Here is a 21,792-nt window from a genome sequence, read left to right on the forward strand (position 1 = left end):
CTATCAAACTGAAAACAGCGTTTCCATTGCAGGAAACAGTTTAATTAGTATAGGCAGCAAAAATAATTTGCTGGTAAGTTAACAAATTCAGAAAATAAGAATATAAGAATTTGGAGCAGGAGTCAGCCATACGGCCCCTCGAGCCTGCTCCGCCATTCAATAAGATCATGGCTGATCATCGACCTCAACTCCACTTTCCCGCCTGATCCCCATATCCCTTGATTCCCTTAGTGCACAAAATTTTATCGATCTCTGTCTTGAATATACTCAACGACTGAGCCTCCACAGCCCTCTGGGGTAGAGAATTCCAAAGATTCACAACCCTTTGAGTGAAGAAATTTCTCCTCATCTCAGTCCTAAATGGCCGACCCCTTATTCTGAGACTGTGACCCTTGGTTCTAGACTCCCCAGCCAGGGGAAACAATCTCTCAGCATCTGCCCTGTCAAGCCCTCTAAGAATTATATACGTTTCAATGAGCTCACCTCTCATTCTTCTAAACTCTAGAGAATAAAGGCCCCATTCCACTCAATGACTAAGTACTTATCGATGTTTGCGTTTCATAACTCACTCTCATCTATGTGCCAGCTCTTTGAACGAGCACTCCAATTAATCACACTCCCCTGCTCCTTCCCCATAGCCTGTCAAATCTCTAGAACTCTCCTCACATATAGGAACACATCTCACAACACATTTAATTTATATAGTAATTGAATTAGTGCAAAAAAAAACAGTTCCACAGAGCGGAGGGGCTGTGGGATACACTATGATTGTGGGCAACGTTCCCTCTAAGCCAACCGGCTGGCCCAGGAGCGGGAAAGATCCTGCGTGGGCAGCTCACCGGCATCTCCAACATAAATACCGCGCATGCACGGAAATCTAAAGGGACCGCGCGCTAAAAGAAACAGGCCGGGCAGAACGAAGCGAGGCTTACGGGGCACACGGGATTGTGGTATAATTAATTCTGCAAAGGGCAGAGGTTGCTTCCACGTCCGCCTCTCCCCAAGGACCTTAAAACACTCCACGGGATCCTGGGCTTCATCAGTAGAGGCACAGAGTACAAAAGTGTGGAAATTATGATGAACCTGCATAAAGCACTGGTTCGGCCCCAACTGGAGTATTGTGTCCAATTCTGGGCACCGCACTTTAGGAAGGATGTGAAGGCCTTAGAGAGGGTGCAGGAAAAATTTACCAGAATGGTTCCAGGGATGAGGGACTTCAGTTACGTGGATAGACTGGAGAAGCTGGGGTTGTTCTCCTTGGAGCAGAGAAGGTTGAGAGGAGATTTGATAGAGGTGTTCAAAATCATGAGGGGTCCGGACAGAGTAGATAGAGAGAAACTGTTCCCATTGGCGGAAGGGTCGAGAACCCGAGGACACAGATTTAAGGTGATTGGCAGAAGAACCAAAGGCGACATGAGGGAAAAAAAATGTATGTAGCGAGTGGTTAGGATCTGGAACGCACTGCCTGAGAGGGCGGTGGAGGCAGATTCAATCACGGCTTTCAAAAGTTGGATAAGTATCTGAAGGAAAGAAATGTGCAGGGCTACGGGGAAAGGGCGGGGGAGCGGGACTATCTGAAGTGCTCTTGCAGAGAGCCGGCACGGGCTGGACGGGCCGAATGGCCTCCTTCTGTGCTGTAACCATTCTAGGATTAAAGATGAATCTCCTGGGCACCGCAGCGAGCAACTCAGGACAAAAAAAATCATTGGTGCGTTAAAATAATGTTTTTGTTCATCTTCTTTGTACAATTTCATTTATTAATTAGAACAATATTGGACCTGGGGGGGGGGGAATACACAAGTGGGGTAGCTGGAGGCGAGAGGTCATGTGATGAAAGCAGAGTTGGAAACCCAAATGGGTTGGCTTGTGTTCCCGCGAGTATCGAACAGGACTAGACAGACTGGATGCAGGAAGGATGTTCCCGATGGCGGGGGAGTCAGAACCAGGGGTCACAGTCTAAGGATAAGGGGTAAGCCATTTAGGACTGAAATGAGGAGGAATTTCTTCACCCAGAGAGTGGTGAACCTGTGGAATTCTCTACCACAGAAGGCAGTTGAGGCCAATTCATTAAATATATTCAAGAAGGAGTTAGATATATTTCTTAAGGCTAAAGGGATCAAGGGATATGGGGAGAAGGCAGGGACAGGGTACTGAGTTTGGATGATCAGCCATGGTCGCATTGAATGGCGGAGCAGGCTCGAGGGGCCGAATGGCCTACTCCTGCTCCTATCTTCTATGTTTCTAAGATTAAGAGATGATCTCATCGAGGTGCTTAAGATAATTAAAGGAGTTGATAGGATGGATAGAGAGAAACTATTTCCTCTGGTAGGGGGAGTCCAGAACAAGGGAGCTTGTAACAAACCTTAAAATTAGAGCCAGGCCGCTCAGGGGTGATGTCAGGAAGCACTTCTTCACACAAAGGGCGGTGGAAATCTGGAACGCTCTCCCCCCAAAAAGCTGTCGAGGCTGCGGGGGGCGGGGGGTCAATTGAAAATTCCAAAACTGAGATGGATAGATTGTTGTTGGGTAAGGGTATTGAGGGTTACGGAACCAAGGCGGGTAGATGGAGTTAAGATACAGATCAGCCACGATCTCATTGAATGGCAGAATGGGCTCGAGGGGCTGAATGGCTGCCTCCTTGTTCCCATGTGCCTCATACAATTCAGTCTTTGGTAGTCTTTTTTTTAACGAAATTGTGATATGACAACATAACTAAGATCTTAATTCAGTAACAGTCGATGTTTTTTAAGTCTGTTACGCATTTCCTATGCCACCTTTACCAGTAGGGTCCATTAATGTTCATCAATATTCAAGTCAGAACATAAGAACATAAGAAATAGGAGCAGGAGTCGTCCATTCGGCCCCTCGAGCCATTCAATAAGATCACGGCTGATCTTCTACCTCATCTCCACTTTCCCGCCCGATCCCCATATCCCTTGATTCCCTTAAGATTCAAAAATCTATCGCTCTCAGCCTTGAATATACTCAACGACTGAGCCTCCACAGCCCTCTGGGGCAGAGAATTCCAAAGATTCACCACCCTCTGAGTGAAGAAATTTCTCCTCATCTCAGTCCTAAGTGGCCGACCCCTTATCCTGAGAAGTTCCAGTATTTAGATGTTAGTCGTGAACTGACGCACAATATTGAAGAAAAATGGGCACTAACCTTTTTTTATCCGTGATGCCCAATGTCTGGATTGCCAATCCGATAGCCATAAGGATGATGACGGTCATCCACAGGACACTGAGCGTACACCATTGTAGTAACCGTGGCTTCCTGAAGGGAAGAAATGCGTGTGAAAAGCCGGACAGGAACATTTCTTCAATGGTATCAGGAAACAGGCCTGGTAGAAACATAGAAGATAGGAGCAGGAGTAGGCCATTCGGCCCCTCGAGCCTGTTCCGCCATTTAATGAGATCATGGCTGATCATCCAAACTCAGTACCCTGTCCCTGCCTTCTCCCCATATCCCTTGATCCCTTTAGCCTTAAGAAATATATCCAACTCCTTCTTGAATATATTTAATGAATTGGCCTCAACTGCCTTGTGTGGTAGAGAATTCCACAGGTTCACCACTCTCTGGGTGAAGAAATTCCTCCTCATCTCTGTCCTAAATGGCTTACCCCTTATCCTTAGACTGTGACCCCTGGTTCTGGACTCCCCCGCCATCGGGAACATCCTTCCTGCATCCAGTCTGTCTTGTCCTGTTAGAATTTTATAAGTTTCAATGAGAGCCCCTCTCATTCTTCTAAACTCCAGTGAGTATAAGCCCAATCGACCCAATCTCTCCTCATACGTCATTCCTGCCATCCCAGGTATCAGTCTGGTGAATCTTCGCTGCACTCCTTCCATGGCAAGAACATCCTTCCTCAGATAAGGCGACCAAAACTGCAGACAATACTCAAGGTGTGGTCTCACCAAGGCCCTGTACAACTGCAGCAAGACATCCTTGCTCCTGTACTCGAATCCTCTTGCTATGAAGGCCAACATACCACTTGCCTTCTTAACCGCCTGCTGCACCTGCATGCTTACCTTCAGCGACTGGTGCACAAGGACACCCAGGTCTCGTTGCACTTCCCCTTCTCCCAATCTATTGCCGTTCAGATAATAATCTACCTTCCTGTTTTTGCCACCGACGTGGGTAACCTCGCATTTATCCACATTATATTGCATCTGCCATTGCTAGCACCATTGTTAATCTTGCATTCATATAGCACCTTTTGCCACCTCAGGATGTCCCAAAGCGCTTTACAGCCAAGTATAATTTGAAGTGTGGTCACTGTTATAATGCAGGGAATGCGGCTGCCAATTTGCACTTAACAGCAATGTGATGAAGACAAGATAATTTATTATAGGTGCTGCTTGAGGGATAGATATTGGCCGAGGACACTGGGAAGAACTCCCCTGCTCTTCTTCAAAATAGTGCCACGGGATCTTTCACATCCACCCGAGAGGGTAGACAGGGCCTCAGCTTAACGTCTCGTTGAAAAGACAACACCTCCGACAGTGCAGCGCTCCCTCAGTACCGCCCCTCCGACAGTGCGGCGCTCCCTCCTTACCGCCCCTCCGACAGTGCGGCGCTCCCTCAGTACTGCCCCTCCGACAGTGCGGCGCTCCCTCACTACTGCCCCTCCGACAGTGCGGCGCTCCCTCAGTACTGCCCCTCCGACAGTGCGGCGCTCCCTCAGTACTGCCCCTCCGACAGTGCGGCGCTCCCTCCTTACCGCCCCTCCGACAGTGCGGCACTCCCTCAGTACCGCCCCTCCGACAGTGCAGCGCTCCCTCAGTACTGCCCCTCCGACAGTGCAGCGCTCCCTCAGTACCGCCCCTCCGACAGTGCGGCGCTCCCTCCTTACCGCCCCTCCGACAGTGCGGCGCTCCCTCAGTACTGCCCCTCCGACAGTGCGGCGCTCCCTCAGTACTGCCCCTCCGACAGTGCGGCGCTCCCTCAGTACTGCCCCTCCGACAGTGCGGCGCTCCCTCAGTACTGCCCCTCCGACAGTGCGGCGCTCCCTCAGTACTGCCCCTCCGACAGTGCGGCGCTCCCTCACTACTGCCCCTCCGACAGTGCGGCGCTCCCTCAGTACTGCCCCTCCGACAGTGCGGCGCTCCCTCAGTACTGCCCCTCCGACAGTGCGGCGCTCCCTCACTACTGCCCCTCCGACAGTGTGGCGATCCCTCAGTACTGCCCCTCCGACAGTGCGGCGCTCCCTCAGTACCGCCCCTCCGACAGTGCGGCGCTCCCTCAGTACCGCCCCTCCGACAGTGTGGCGCTCCCTCAGTACTGCCCCTCCGACAGTGCGGCGCTCCCTCAGTACTGCTCCTCCGACAGTGCGGCGCTCCCTCAGTACTGCCCCTCCGACAGTGCGGCGCTCCCTCAGTACTGCCCCTCCCACAGTGCGGCGCTCCATCAGTACTGCCCCTCTGACAGTGCGGCACTCCCTCAGTACTGCCCCTCCGACAGTGCGGCGCTCCCTCAGTACTGCCCCTCCGACAGTGCGGCGCTCCCTCAGTACTGCCCCTCTGACAGTGCAGCACTCCATCAGTACTGCCCCTCTGACAGTGCAGTGCTCCCTCAGTACTGCCCCTTGGACATTGCAGCGCTCCCTCAGTACTGCCCCTTGGACAGTGCAGCACTCCATCAGTACTGCCCCTCCGACAGTGCGGCACTCCCTCAGCATTGCACTGCGAATGTCAGCCTACATGCTCAATTATCTGATGTGGGACTTGAACCCACAACCTTCCAACTCAAAAGGCAAGCGTGCTACCTACTGAGCCAAGGCTGAATTATGGTTTTACTCTACCAGAGCCACGGTACAACCAGAGACATAGTAAAGTCCTGCTGAATGTACGATCTGCTTTCTTGTGAAATGTTTGTCAACAGACAATTCAGAGATTATCCATAGTCTAATCCGTGCTTCAACAATCTGGGTCAGGGAGAAGTGGCCAATCCCCACAAGCAAAGGAAGGACTTCCAGGTCATAAGAACATGAGAACAACAACAACAACTTGTATTTATATAGCGCCTTTAACGTAGTAAAACGTCCCAAGTCGCTGCTCGGGAGCGATTATCAGACAAAAGTTGACACCGAGCCACATAAGGATAAATTAGGGCAGGTGACCAAAAGCTTGGTCAAAGAGGTCGGTTTTAAGGAGCGTCTTAAAGGAGGAGAGAGAGGTAGAGAGGCGGAGAGGTTTAGGGAGGGAATTCCAGAGCTTGGGGCCCAGGCAACAGAAGGCACGGCTGCCGATGGTGGAGCGATTATAATCAGGGATGCTCAAGAGGGCAGAATTAGAGGAGTGCAGATATCTCGGGGGGGGGGGTTGTGGGGCTGGAGGAGATTACAGAGATAGGGAGGGGCGAGGCCATGGAGGGATTTGAAAACAAGGATGAGAATTTTGAAATCCAGGCGCTGCTTAACCGGGAGCCAATGTAGGTCAGCGAGTACAGGGGGTGATGGGTGAACGGGACTTGGTGCGGGTTAGGACACGGGCAGCCGAGTTTTGGATGACCTCAAGTTTACGGAGGGTGGAATGTGGGAGGCCAGCCAGGAGTGCGTTGGAATAGTCAAGTCTAGAGATAACAAAGGCATGGATGAGGGTTTCAGCAGCGGATGAGCTGAGGCAGGGGCGGAGACGGGCGATGTTACGGAGGTGGAGGTAGGCGGTCTTTGTTATGCTGCGGATATGTGGTCGGAAACTCATTTCAGAGTCAGACATGACACCAAGGTTGCGAACAGTGTGGATCAGCCTCAGACAGATGTTAGGGAGTGGGATGGAGTCAGTGGCTCGGGAACGGAGTTTGTGGCGGGGACCGAAAACAATGGCTTTGGTCTTCCCAATATTTAATTGGAGAATTTGTTTGCTCATCCAGAACTGGATGTCGGACAAGCAGTCTGACAATTTCGAGACCGTGGAAGGGTCGAGAGAAGAGGTAGTGAGGTAGATCTGGGTGTCGTCAGCGTACATGAGGAAACTGAGGCTGTGTTTGCGGATGATGTCACCGAGCAGCAACATGTAGATGTGAAATAGGAGGGGGCCAAGGATAGATCCTTCGGGGGCACCAGAGGTAACGATGAGATCTAGGAGCAGGAGTAGGTCATTCGAGCCTGCTCCGCCATTCAATAAGATCATGCATGATCTTCCACCTCAACTCCTCCAAGATCATGAATCTATCATGAGTTGTCACAGAGAAAGGAGGAGGTAAAGAGTTGCTTTCCCCGGAAAACTCTTCGCTTTGTTCTCCACGTCCCAAAAGCTTTCTTGAAATGTATCTCTTTTGACTTGTAACTCTCTAGACAGACTAGATGCAGGAAGGATGTTCTCGATGGTCGGGGAGTCCAGAACCAGGGGTCACAGTCTAAAGATAAGGGGTAAGCCATTTAGGACAGAGATGAGGAGGAATTTCTTCACCCAGAGAGTGGTGAACCTGTGGAATTCTCTACCACAGAAGGCAGTGGAGGCCAATTCATTAAATATATTCAAGAAGGAGTTGGATATATTTCTTAAGGCTAAAGGGATCAAGGGATATGGGGAGAGGCAGGGACAGGGTACTGAGTTTGGATGATCAGCCATGATCTCATTGAATGGCGGAGCAGGCTCGAGGGGCCGAATGGCCTACTCCTGCTCCTATCTTCTACGTTTCTATGTTTCTATCAGTGTGAGGTGTTACATTTTGGTAGGAAGAATATGGAGGCCACATACTCCTTGGAAAATAAGTATCTAAATGGGGTAGAGGAACAGAGGGATCTGTGGGGGTACAGATACACAAATCACTAAAAGTGGCGACGCAGGTTAATAAGGCCATTAATAAAAGCAAACAAAGCACTGGGGTTCATTTCTAGAGCAAGAGAATTGAAAAGCAAAGCAGGGGGATTGGGAAGAGCTTCAGAGAGCCGGCACAGGCACGATGGGCCGAATGGCCTCCCTCTGTGCTGCGTCCCTTCTATGATTGTATGAAAAGCTACCATCAAGCCTACAGGACCATGAGACCTGTATGGAAAACAGATTAACGTTCAGTTCAGAAATGTTCGGTGCAGGTATCCTTGGCAACACGGTCACATATGTGCAATATTGTTTGAAACTGGTTGTAAATGAAGGCAAGGGTTTTTGAGAGTAAATCATAACATACTCGCAGCCAATCAAACTTGTATCGAACCTTGGTTAGACCGCACTACTGCGTACAGTTCTGGTCTCCATGTTATCAAAAGGATATAGAGGCACTGGAGAGGGTACAAAAAAAATATTTACAAGGACGATGCCAGAACTGAGAGGTTCTACCTATCAGGAAAGATTGAACAGGCTGGGGCTCTTTAATCTAGAAAAGAGAAGGCTGAGGGGGTGACCAGATGGCGGTCTTTCAGTGTTTGATAGGGTAGACTTGAGAAGGTGATTCCACTTGCAGTGGAGACCAGAACTAGGGGCCATCAATATAAGATCGTCACTAATAAATCCAATCGGGAATTCAGGAGAAACTTCTTCACCCAGAGAGTGGTGAGAATGTGAGACTCGCTACCACAGGGAGTGGTTGAGGCAAATTGCACAGATGCCTTTAAGGGGAAGCTGGATAAACACATGAGGGAGAAAGGAATAGAAGGTTGTGCTGATAGGGTGAGATGAAGAGGGGTGGGAGGAGGCTCGTGTGGAGCAGAAACTCCGACACGGACCAGTTGGGCCGAATGGCCTGTTTCTGTGCTGTAGATTCGATGGAATACCTAACTGGGGTTTGATTGGCTCACTCAGTACGGCCCCTCCGACAGTGCAGCGCTCCCTCAGTACTGCCCCTCCAACACTGCAAAGCTCCCTCAGTACTGCCCCTCCGACAGTGCAGCGCTCCCTCAGTACTGCCAACCCGACAGTGCAGCGCTCCCTCAGTACTGCCCCTCCAACACTGCAAAGCTCCCTCAGTACTGCCCCTCCGACAGTGCAGCGCTCCCTCAGTACTGCCAACCCGACAGTGCAGCGCTCCCTCAATACTGCCCCTCCGACAGTGCGGTGCTCCCTCAGTACTGCCCCTCCGACAGTGCAGCGCTCCCTCAGTACTGCCCCTATGACAGTGCGACGCTCCCTCAGTACTGCCCCTCCAACAGTGCGGCGCTCCCTCAGTACTGCCCCTCCGACAGTGCGGCGCTCCCTCAGTACTGCCCCTCCGACAGAGCGGCGCTCCCTCAGTACCGCCCCTCCGACAGTGCGGCGCTCCCTGAGTACTGCCCCTCCCACAGTGCTGCGCTCCCTAAGTACTGTCCCTCCAACAGTGCGGCGCTCCCTCAGTACTGCCCCTCCGACAGTGCGGCGTCCCTCAGTACTGCCCCTCCGACAGTGCGGCGCTCCCTCAGTACTGCCCCTATGACAGTGCGGCGCTCCCTCAGTACTGCTCCTCCGACAGTGCAGCACTCCCTCAGTACTGCCCCTCCGACAGTGCGGTGCTCCCTCAGTACTGCCCCTCCGACAGTGCGGCGCTCCCTCAGGACTGCTCCTCCGACAGTGCAGCACTCCCTCAGTACTGCCCCTCCGACAGTGCGGCGCTCCCTCAGTACTGCCCCTCCGACAGTGCGGCCCCTCCGACAGTGCGGCGCTCCCTCAGTACTGCCCCTCCGACAGTGCGGCGCTCCCTCAGTACTGCCCCTCCGACAGTGCAGCGCTCCCTCAGTACTGCTCCTCCGACAGTGCAGCACTCCCTCAGTACTGCCCCTCCGACATTGCGGCGCTCCCTCAGTACTGCCCCTCCGACAGTGCGGCGCTCCCTCAGTACTGCCCCTCCGACAGTGCGGCTCCCTCAGTACTGCCCCTCTGACAGTGCGGCGCTCCCTCAGTACTGCCCCTCCGACAGTGCGGTGCTCCCTCAGTACTGCTCCTCCGACAGTGCAGCACTCCCTCAGTACTGCCCCTCCGACAGTGCGTCGCTCCCTCAGTACTGCCCCTCCGACAGTGCGGCGCTCCCTCAGTACTGCCCCTCTGACAGTGCAGCACTCCCTCAGTACTGCCCCTCCGACAGTGCAGCACTCCCTCAGTACTACCCCTCCGACAGTGCGGCACTCCCTCAGTACTGCCCCTCCGACAGTGCAGCACTCCCTCAGTACTGCCCCTCCGACAGTGCAGCGCTCCCTCAGTACTGCCCCTCCGACAGTGCGGCTCCCTCAGTACTGCCCCTCCGACAGTGCGGCGCTCCCTCAGTACTGCCCCTCCGACAGTGCGGTGCTCCCTCAGTACTGCTCCTCCGACAGTGCAGCACTCCCTCAGTACTGCCCCTTCGACAGTGCGTCGCTCCCTCAGTACTGCCCCTCCGACAGTGCGGCGCTCCCTCAGTACTGCCCCTCCGACAGTGCAGCACTCCCTCAGTACTGCCCCTCCGACAGTGCAGCACTCCCTCAGTACTACCCCTCCGACAGTGCGGCACTCCCTCAGTACTGCCCCTCCGACAGTGCAGCACTCCCTCAGTACTGCCCCTCCGACAGTGCAGCGCTCCCTCAGTACTGCCCCTCCGACAGTGCGGCACTCCCTCAGTACTGCCCCTCCGACAGTGCGGCGCTCCCTCAGTACTGCCCCTCCGACAGTGCATCGCTCCCTCAGTACTGCCCCTCCGACAGTGCGGCACTCCCTCAGTACTGCCCCTCCGACAGTGCAGCACTCCCTCAGTACTGCCCCTCCGACAGTGCAGCACTCCCTCAGTACTACCCCTCCGACAGTGCGGCACTCCCTCAGTACTGCCCCTCCGACAGTGCAGCACTCCCTCAGTACTGCCCCTCCGACAGTGCAGCGCTCCCTCAGTACTGCCCCTCCGACAGTGCGGCACTCCCTCAGTACTGCCCCTCCGACAGTGCAGCACTCCCTCAGTACTGCCCCTCCGACAGTGCAGCGCTCCCTCAGTACTGCCCCTCCGACAGTGCGGCGCTCCCTCAGTACTGCCCCTCCGACAGTGCAGCGCTCCCTCAGTACTGCCCCTCCGACAGTGCGGCGCTCCCTCAGTACTGCCCCTCCGACAGTGCATCGCTCCCTCAGTACTGCCCCTCCGACAGTGCGGCGCTCCCTCAGTACTGCCCCTCCGACAGTGCAGCACTCCCTCAGTACTGCCCCTCCGACAGTGCAGCACTCCCTCAGTACTACCCCTCCGACAGTGCGGCACTCCCTCAGTACTGCCCCTCCGACAGTGCAGCACTCCCTCAGTACTGCCCCTCCGACAGTGCAGCGCTCCCTCAGTACTGCCCCTCCGACAGTGCGGCGCTCCCTCAGTACTGCCCCTCCGACAGTGCGGCACTCCCTCAGTACTGCCCCTCCGACAGTGCGGCACTCCCTCAGTACTGCCCCTCCGACAGTGCGGCGCTCCCTCAGTACTTTCCCCATCACGTATTTATCCAATTCCCTTTTGAAAGTTCCTATTGAATCTGCTTCCACCGCCCTTTCAGGCAGTGCATTCCAGACCATAATAACTCGCTGCGTGAAAATGATTCTCCTCATCTCGCCTCTAGTTCATTTGCCAACACATTTTTACTTAATTTGACAAAGCTTATTTTGGGCCTCACTTGCTTGCAAGAGATCTTGTATAGAATGGTGGCGCCCCCACGCCCTCCATTGACAGATATGGTCTCTCTGTATGGCAGGCTTCGGAGAACACCTGGATCTTGCTGCTGAAACTCAGAAGTTGAAAAACCACACATACTACTATTGTGGAAAGGACAGAATTCCCCACAGCATATTCCATCTTTGACTTGGTGTTTGCTGTAGCTTAGTGGGTAGCACTCTCCCCTCTGAGTCAGCAGGCCGTGGGCTCAAGTCCCACTCCAGAGACATGAGCACAAAATCCAGGCTGACACTCCCAGTGCAGTACTGAGGGAGCGCCGCCCTGTCGGAGGGGCAGTACTGAGGGAGCGCCGCACTGTAGGAGGGGTAGTACTAAGGGAGCACTGCACTGTCGGGGGCAGTACTGAGGGAGCGGCGCACTGTCAGGGGCAGTACTGAGGGAGCGCCGCACTGTCGGAGGGGCAGTACTGGGGGAGTGTCGCACTGTCGGAGCGGCAGTACTGAAGGAGAGCTGCACTGTCGGAGGGGCAGTACTGACGGTGCGCCGCACTGTCGGAGGGGCAGTACTGAGGGAGCACCGCACTGTCGAAGGGGCAGTACTGAGGGAGCGCCGCCCTGTCGGAGGGGCAGTACTGAGGGAGCGTCGCACTGTCAGGGGCAGTACTGAGGGAGCCCTGCAATGTCAGGGGCAATACTGAGTGAGTGTCGCACTGTCGGAGCGGCAGTACTGAAGGAGAGCTGCACTGTCGGAGGGGCAGTACTGAGGGAGAGCTGCACTGTCGGAGGGGCAGTACTGAGGGAGAGCTGCACTGTCGGAGGGGCAGTACTGAGGGAGAGCTGCACTGTCGGAGGGGCAGTACTGAGGGAGAGCTGCACTGTCAGGGACAGTATTGAGGGAGTGCTGCACTGTCAGAGGGGTTGTACTGAGGGAGAGCTGCACTCTCAGGGGCAGTACAGAGGGAGCGCCGTACTGTCGGAGGGGCAGTACTGAGGGAGCGCTGCACTGTTGGAAGGGCAGTACTGAGGGGGCACCACATAGTCGGAGGGGCAGTACTGAGGGAGCGCCGCAATGTCGGAGGGGCAGTGCTCAGGGAGTGTCACACTGTTGGAGGGGCAATACTGAGGGAGCGCCACATAGTCGGAGGGGCAGTACTGAGGGAGCGCCGCACTGTCGGAGGGGCAGTACTCAGGGAGTGTCACACTGTTGGAGGGGCAGTACTGAGGGAGCGCCACATAGTCGGAGGGGCAGCACTGAGGGAGTGCCGCACTGTTGAAGGTGCCGTCTTTCGGATGAGACGTTAAACTGAAGCCCTCGTCTGCCCTCTCAGGTGGAAGTCAAAGATCCCGCCGGCACTACATTGAAGAAGAGCAGGGGGTGGTGGAGTTCTCCCCGGTGTCCTGGGGCCAATATTTATCCCTCAACCAACATCACTAAAACAGATGATCTGGTCATGATCACATTGGAAGACGCTACAGATGCATTCGCACCCGTACGACCAGATTTAGGAACAGCTTCTTTCCCAGGGCTGTCATCCTACTGAACTCCACAAATAAACTCTAAAGCCTGCATATCTGCCAATGCACTTTATTATGGTTATGTTTGTGTTAATGTATTACAAGCCAAATGTATGTTGAATGTTTAAATGTCTTAATCTAAATGTACACTCTCGGGAGCCGCAAGCCTACATTTCGTTGTACTGCACGTGTGCACTAACCATGACAGTAAAAGTTGATTATGATTATTGCTGTTTGTGGGAGCTTGCTGTGCGCAAATTGGCTGCCGCGTTTCCCACATTACAACAGTGACCACACTTCAATAAGTACTTCATTGGCTGTAAAGCGCGTTGGGACGTCCTGAGGTGGTGAAGAGCGCTGGAGAAATGCAAATCTTTCCTTCCAATGCTTAAGCCTGCATTGTCTGGAGTGCTCATCACTGCATTTTGCATCTGGACTTGTTTTTTTGTTAAAACTGTTCAATTTGAGATTGGGGATAGCCAGGAGTTACAGTGTTAAATCTCTACCAGTATTGCCTGAACTGATTGAAGGCAGAGTGGATTTTAATCTTGTCCCACCGTTTGCATTGCACTTCAAGCCAGTTCCGCACAATACGTGTTAGTTGAAGGATTCTTGATTGATCTCAGATGCAGAAACCCCCCCTCCCTCACCTCTGGGTCAATTCTGCTCCATTCTGTGCTTTGCTTGTCTACACCTCGCCATTCTTTCTCCGGGAGCAGCCCCTCTTGTGTTTTCAGTTCCCCCACCATCTCCTCCCCTCTCTTCCAGCCTAATCTTAAATGCATTTGTATCTGACGCTCAGACAACAGAAAGCGGCAAGCTTGTCCTGGCCAGGGGCAGAGATGTGGGCATGAGATCCAGCTCCAGAAATGCAATAACTCTCACGACCTGATCATTTTCCAATTGCATCTCATTTTGAGATGAGTGCATTGTCTCCCCAACAACCTCCCCTCCCTTTGAAAAAATGGGTCACTTACTTTCGGCGTCTGCGACGTAACATTTCGCTGGCCAAGAGGTTCTGCGGCTGGGATTTTGGTTCAGTAATGCAATCTCACTGTTAATGCGGTGGCATCTGATCGCCTTTTCATTTTTTGGCAAACCGGCAAGAAACCGCTTGCAAACGCCAGCCTGCTTGTCCAGCACAATGCTCCGCTTGGATTATACTTGGCACACACCTTCACTGTAGCGCTGACAGCCCCCTACTGGAACCGCACGGTGGATCAGCGACTCCAAGTCCCTCCCACCATCTCTGCCCTCAACTAGGAGCCATGAAGGGGTTGCAACCAGCAAAGAGGGGGACAGAGCAAGGGAAGAGCACAAGAGTCAGAGAGTCACAAGGGCACAGAAGGAGGCTATTCGGCCCATCGTAGTCCGTGCCGGCTCTCTGTAGAGCGATCCAGTCAGTCCCATTCCCCCGCTCTATCCCCGTAGCCCTGCAAGTTTATTTCCCTCAAGTGCCTATCCAGTCTCCCCTTGAAAACATTGAGTGTCTCCGTTTCCACCACTTCCGTCGGCAGCGAGTTCCAGGTCCTCACCATTCGCTGCGTCAAAAAGCTTTCCTCACATCCCCCCCCCTGTATCTCTTGCCCAAAACCTTAAATCTGTGTCCCCTAGTCCTTGTACCATCAACTAGTGGGAACAGCCTTTCCCCGTCTAGCCTATCCAAACCCGCCATAATCTTGTACACCTCGATCAAATCACCCCTCAGCCTCCTTTGCTCTAATGACAACAAATCCAGCTTCTCCAACCTGTCCTTGTAGCTAAGATCCCCCCATCCCTGGAACCATTCTGGTAAATCTCCTCTGCACCCTCTCAAGGGCCTTCACATCCTTCCTAAAGTGTGGTGACCAGAACTGGACGCAATACTCCAGTTGTGGCCTAACCAGCGCTTTATAAAGGTTCAGCATAACTTCTCTACTTTTGTACTCAATACCTCTATTTATGAAGCCCAAGATCCCATATGCTTTGCTAACCACTCTCTCAATATGTCCCGCCACCTTCAGGGACCTATGCACATTAACTCCCAGGTCCCTCTGTCGTCCTGTAGCAGTCGATTGGTCTCATCCTCACTGTTTGCCACCCCCCCCCCCCCCAAGTTTGGTGTCATCGGCAAAGGTGGGGGGAATGCACTAAGGCAGAATTGGGCATATAATTGGCAAATGAAGTTCAACACAGATAAATGTGAGGTATTACATTTTGGCAGGAAGAATAGGGAGGTCACTTATCACTTGGAGGGTGAGAGTCTGGGTGGGGTAGAGGAACAAAGGGATCTGGGAGTACAAATACACAAATCACTAAACGTTGCGACACAGGTTAACAAGGCCATAAAAAACGCAAACCAAGCACTAGGGTTTATTTCTAGAGGGATAGAATTGAAAAGTTGGGAAGTTATGCTAAACCTGTATCGAACCTTGGTTAGACCACACTTGGAGCACTGCGTACAGTTCTGGTCGCCATATTATAAAAAGGATATCGAGACACTGGAGAGGGTGCAGAGGAGATTTACAAGGATGATACCAGAAATGCGAGGTTATACCTATCAGGAAAGGATGAACAGGCTGGGTCTCTTTTCTCTTGAAAAAAGAAGGCTGAGGGGTGATCTAATAGAGGTCTTTAAAATTATGAAAGGTTTTGATAGAGTGGATACCGAGAGAATGTTTCCACTCGTGGGGAAGAGCATAACTAGAGGCCATCAATATAAGATAGTCACCAAGAAATCCAATAGGGAATTCAGGAGAAACTTCTTTACCCAGAGAGTGGTGAGAATGTGGAACTCACTTCCACAGGGAGTGGTTGAAGCGAATAGTATCGATGCATTTAAGGGGAGGCTGGACAAGCATCTGAGGGAGGAGGGAATAGAGGGTTACGCTGATAGAGTTAGATGAGGAAAGACGGGAGGAGGCTCGAGTGGAGCATAAACGCCGGCATGGACTGGTTGGGCCGGATGGCCTGTTTCTGTGCCGTATATCCTGTGTAATTCGATGTGTGTAAAAGCAAACACCATCACTGAAACAAAAATTAATGATATTGAAAGAAAGGACTCGCTTTTAGAGAATCAGGTTTATGGCACAGAAGGAGGCCATTCGGCCCATCGTGTCTGTGCCGGCCGACAAAGTGCGATCCAGCCTAATCCCACTTTCCCAGCTCTTGGTCCGTAGCCCTGTGGGTTACGGCACTTCAAGTGCATATCCAAGTACTTTTTAAATGCGGTGAGTGTTCCTGCCTCTACCACCCTTTCAGGCATTGAGTTCCAGACCCCCACCGCCCTCTGGGTGAAAAAAGTTCTCAACTCCCCTTTAAACCTCCGACCAATTACTTTAAATCTATTCCCCTGGTTATTGACCCCTCTGCTGAGGGAAATAGCTCCTTCCTATCCACTCTATCTAGGCCCCTTATAGCGGGCCTTTCACAGCCTCCGGATGTCTCAAAACACTTTACAGCCTATGAAGTGTAGTCACTGTTGTAATGCAGGAAACGCGGCAGCCAGTTTGTGCACAGCAAGCCCCCACAAACAGCAACGTGATAATGACCAGATCATCTGTTTTTTACTGATCTTAGTTGAGGAAAAAATATTGGCCCCAGGAGACCGGGGAGAACTCCGCCTGCTCTTCTTTGAAATAGTGGCCGTGGGATCTTTTGCGTCCACCAAAGTTTAACGCCTCATCTGAAAGACGGCACCTCCGACAGTGCAACGCTCGCTCAGTACTGTCCCTCCGACAGTGCGGCGCTCCCTCAGTACTGCCCCTCCGACAGTGCGGCGCTCCCTCAGTACTGCCCCTCCGACAGTGCGGCGCTCCCTCAGTACTGCCCCTCCGACAGTGCGGCGCTCCCTCAGTACTGCCCCTCCGACAGTGCGGCGCTCCCTCAGTACTGCCCCTCCGACAGTGCGGCGCTCCCTCAGTACTGCCCCTCCGACAGTGCGGCGCTCCCTCAGTACTGTCCCTCCGACAGTGCGGCGCTCCCTCAGTACTGCCCCTCTGACAGTGCGGCGCTCCCTCAGTACTGCCCCTCCGACAGTGCGGCGCTCCCTCAGTGCCGCCCCTCCGACAGTGCGGCGCTCCCTCAGTACTGCCCCTCCGACAGTGCGGCGCTCCCTCAGTACTGCCCCTCCGACACTGCGGCGCTCCCTCAGTACTGCCCCTCCGACAGTGCGGCGCTCCCTCAGTACTGCCCCTCCGACAGTGCGGCGCTCCCTCAGTACTGCCCCTCTGACAGTGCGGCGCTCCCTCAGTACTGCCCCTCCGACAGTGCGGCGCTCCCTCAGTTCTGCCCCTCTGACAGTGCGGCACTACCTCAGTACTGCCCCTCCGACAGTGCGGCACTTACTTACTGGCACTGGGAGTGTCAGCCTGGATTATGCGGTCAAGTCCCTGGAGCGGGACTTCAAACCCAAGACCTTCTGACTCAGAGTCGAGAGTGCTGCCCACAGCCACTGGCTGACACTCTGCAGGCCATTCTTGGCGAGCCAGGTCCGTCCGGCATTGACCTCCTCGCTCGGACGCGAGCTGCCTGCGGAGGTGGGGTGGGGGGTTGGGACCAGCCCTCACTGCTGACACCCGAGGCCCACTTTCCATTGATCCTCGGAGGGCGGGGTCTCTCGGTTCAGCGGGGGTCAGCCGCAGGTCACGCCAAGTCTGGACCTGAAAATACGGTCCAGGCCAAAACCTGCCCTAGAGTATTCCCGATGACCGTAAATGGCGGCATTTCTGCTACTTCACAGCAGAGAAGGAGGCCATTCGGCCCATCGTGCCTGTGCCGGCTCCTTGAAAGGGAACGATTATGGTATAAGAACATAAGAAGTAGGAGCAGGAGTAGGCCATACGGCCCCTCGGGCCTGCTCCGCCATTCAATAGGATCATGGCTGATCCGAATCTAGACTCACGTCCACTTCCCTGCCCTCTCCCCGTAACCCCTAATTCCCTTATCAGCTAGGAAACTGTCTATCTCCGTTTTAAATTTATTTAATGTCGCAGCTTCCACAGCTCTCTGGGGTAACAAATTCCATAGATTTACTACCCTCTGAGTGAAGAAGTTTCTCCTCATCTCAGTTTTGAAAGGGCAGCCCCTTATTCTTAGATTATGCCCCCTAGTTCTAGTCTCACCCATCAGTGGAAACATCCTCCCCGCATCCACCCGATCAAGCCCCCTCACAATCTTATATGTTTCGATAAGATCGCCTCTCATTCTTCTGAACTCCAATGAGTAGAGTCCCAACCTACTTAACCTTTCCTCATACGTCAACCCCCTCATCTCCGGAATCAACCAAGTGAACCTTCTCTGAACCGCCTCGAGAGCAAGTATATCTTTTCTTAAATATGGAAACCAAAACTGCACGCAGTATTCCAGGTGTGGCCTCACCAGTACCCTGTATAACTGCAGCAAGACTTCCCTGCTTTTATACTCCATCCCCCTTGCAATAAAAGCCAAGATTCCATTGGCATTCCTGATCACCTGCTGCACCTGCATACTAACTTTTTGTGTTTCATGCACCAGGACCCCCAGATCCCTTTGTACTGTAGCACTTTGCAGTTTCTCTCCATTTAGATAATAACTTGCTCTTTGATTTTTTCTGCCAAAGTGCATAACCTCACACTTTCCAACATTATATTCCATCTGCCAAATCTCTGCCCACTCACTTAGCCTGTCTATGTCCTTTTGCAGGTTTTTTATGTCATCCTCACTCATTGCTTTCCCTCCCATCTTTGTGTCATCGGCAAACTTGGATATACACCACTAGTTACTGATTGCCAGCCCGAGAATGAACCATTTATCCCAACTCTTTCTGTTAGATAGCCAATCAGTACACTTGGGTTGGTGAAGGAATTAGCTCATTAAGAAGCAGACTGTAAACCTCTGAGTAATGTTATTTGACAGTGAGGGCAAGTTAATTATTACAGAAATCCAACATATGGCAATTGGGTTGTATAAGAAAAGAGTGACCCAGTTGTGAGACTTCCGATGTTATTTTTGCGCTTCGCAACCTGGGACAAATTGGTTTGCTGCTCCTCGACTCTTCACGAACCAATACTTTTTACTTTGAAAACCTTAACTGAGGTGTAGATCCAGCCACCTTGCTCATTTGAGGTGCAAAAAAAACTTGCACCGGAGTTAATCATCAACCCTTGGGCGGTTTCTGGAGGAGGCCATATCACTGTCGTGGGCGGGTGATCTCGGTTCACATCTGGAGGCCCTGTTAACTGATGAAAGGGCAAATGTACTTAGACTCTGAGCACCAGGAAGAGGGTGTAGTTTGGGAAGTCCTGTTCTGAAGCTACCATCAACGCTTTACAAATATATATAGATATTATATGTAACCCCCTGAGATCTCCGCACTCCTCCAATTCTGGCCTGTTGAGCATCCCCCGATTTTCATCGCTCCACCATTGGCGGCCGTGCCTTCAGCTGCCTGGGCCCTAAGCTCTGGAATTCCCTCCCTAAACCTCTCCGCCTCTCTCTCAGTGTCAGCTGTGGCTCAGTGGGTAGCACCCTCAGCCTCTGAGTCATGAAGGTTGTGGGTTCAAGTCCCACTCCAGGGACTTGAGCACATAAAGTTAGGCTGACACTCCCAGTGGAGTGCTGAGGGAGCGCCGCACTATCGGAGGGACAGTACTGAGGGAGCGCCGCACTGTCGGAGGGGCAGTACTAAGGGAGCGCCGCACTGTCGGAGGGGCAGTACTGAGGGAGTGCCGCACTGTCGGAGAAGCAGTACTGAGGGAACGCCGCACTGTCGGAGGGGCAGTACTGAGGGAGTGCCGCACTGTCGGAGAAGCAGTACTGAGGGAGCGCCGCACTGTCGGAGGGGCAGTACTGAGGGAGCGCCGCACTGTCGGAGGGGTAGTACTGAGGGAGCGCCGCATTGTCGGAGGGCCAGTACTGAGGGAGCGCCGCACTGTCAGAAGGGCAGTACTGAGGGAGCGCCGCACTGTCGGAGGGGCAGTACTGAGTGAGCGCCGCACTGTCGGAGGGGCAGTACTGAGGGAGCGCCACACTGTCGGAGGGTCAGTACTGAGGGAGAGCCGTACTGAGGGAGCGCCGCACTGTCGGAGGGGCAGTACTGAAGGAGCGCCACACTGTCGGAGGGGCAGTACTGAGGGAGCGCCACACTGTCGGAGGGTCAGTACTGAGGGAGAGCCGTACTGAGGGAGCGCCGCACTGTCGGAGGGGCAGTACTGAGGGAGCGCCACACTGTCGGAGGGGCAGTACTGAGGGAGTGCCGCACTGTCGGAGAAGCAGTACTGAGGGAGCGCCGCACTGTCGGAGGGGCAGTACTGAGGGAGTGCCGCACTGTCGGAGAAGCAGTACTGAGGGAACGCCGCACTGTCGGAGAAGCAGTACTGAGGGAACGCCGCACTGTCGGAGTGGCAGTACTGAGGGAACGCCGCACTGTCGGAGGGGCAGTACTGAGGGAGCGCCGCACTGTCGGAGGGGCAGTACTGAGGGAGCGCCGCACTGTCGGAGGGGCTGTACTGAGAGAGCGCCGCACTGTCGGAGGGGCTGTACTGAGAGAGCGCCGCACTGTCGGAGGGGCAGTACTGAGGGAGCGCCGCACTGTCGGAGGTGCCGTCTTTTGGATGAGATGTTAAACCAAGGCCCCGTCTGCTCTCTCTGGTGGACGTAAAAGATCCCATGGCCACTATTTTGAAGAAGAGCAGGTGAGCTCTCCCTGGTATTCTGGGGCCAATATTTATCCCTCAATCAACATAACAAAAACAGATGATCTGGTCATTATCACATTGCTGTTTGTGGGAGCTTGCTGTGTGCAGATTGGCTGCTGCATTTCCCACATTACAACAGCGACTACACTTCAAAAAGTGCTTATGAGCAGACACTCGGTTTAACATCTCCCCACAGTTGCAGCCTGCAGACTGAGAATAGGAAATTCACGGATAAACTAGCCTGAGAGGCGACAGCCAGAAGACTTTGAGTAACCCGACAGTTTGGCCAGGCGTTTTGTTCAAGGCTTCAATGACTAAAGTGGAGGAGCTGTTTTACAACACCAATAGCAAAACGTAATGTGAGACATTCTGAGTAAATAAAGGAGGCTTCTTGAAGCCTGGGCTGTGCCAGTCTCCCGGTCAGAGGTCATTTAATTGTTTATAGCCAGCAATTTGGCTTATTTGTGTCAAGGGGGCTCTTTCCTCTAGTCTTATTCTCAGATAGTTCATAGAATCCTAGAATAGCACAGCAGAGAAGGAGGCCATTCGGCCCATCGAGTCTGCGCTGGCTCTTTCGAAGAGCAATCCAGTTAGTCCCACTCCCCCGCTCTCTCCCCATATCCCTGCAATTTTTTCTCCTTCAAGTATTTATCCAATTCCCTTTTGAAGGCTACAATTGAATCTGTGTCCACCGCCCTATCAGGCAGCACGTTCCAAATCCTATCCACTCGCTGCGTAAAAAAGTTTCCCCTCATGTTGCCTCTGGTTCTTTTGCCAATCACCTTAAATCTGTGTCCTCTGGTTATCGACCCTTCAGCCAATGGAAACAGCTTCTCTTTATTTACTCTATCTAAACCCTTCCTGATTTTGAACACCTCTGTTAAATCTCCTCTTAGCCTTCTCTGCTCCAAGGAGAACAACCCCAGTTTCTCCAGTCTCTCCACGTAACTGTAATCCCTCATCCCTGGAGCCATTCTAGTAAATCTCTTCCATATCCTCTCCAAAGCCTTCACATCCTTCCTAAAGTCCGGTGCCCAGAACTGGACACAATACTCCAGGTGGGACCGAACTAGTGTTTTATAAAGGTTTAGCATAACTTCCTGGCT

At 53.1% G+C, this 21,792-nt stretch overlaps 1 protein-coding gene across 2 annotated transcripts in view; it reads right to left on the bottom strand.

The window, feature by feature from the left end:
* The window catches only part of gal3st4 (galactose-3-O-sulfotransferase 4), a 114,723-nt gene that overhangs the window by 9,963 nt on the left and 82,968 nt on the right, over positions 1-21,792 (bottom strand). For both annotated transcript variants that reach the window (XM_085977501.1, XM_085977500.1), the window contains one exon: positions 3,166-3,276. In XM_085977501.1, the coding sequence (XP_085833627.1) occupies positions 3,166-3,276 (111 nt within the window). The remainder of the gene's footprint in view (positions 1-3,165; positions 3,277-21,792) is intronic.

The sequence above is a fragment of the Somniosus microcephalus genome, unplaced genomic scaffold, assembly GCF_052327205.1.
Source record: "Somniosus microcephalus isolate GS21.2 unplaced genomic scaffold, FLI_Smic_1.0 unresolved_chr4, whole genome shotgun sequence".
Classification (NCBI taxonomy): Eukaryota; Metazoa; Chordata; class Chondrichthyes; order Squaliformes; family Somniosidae; genus Somniosus; species Somniosus microcephalus.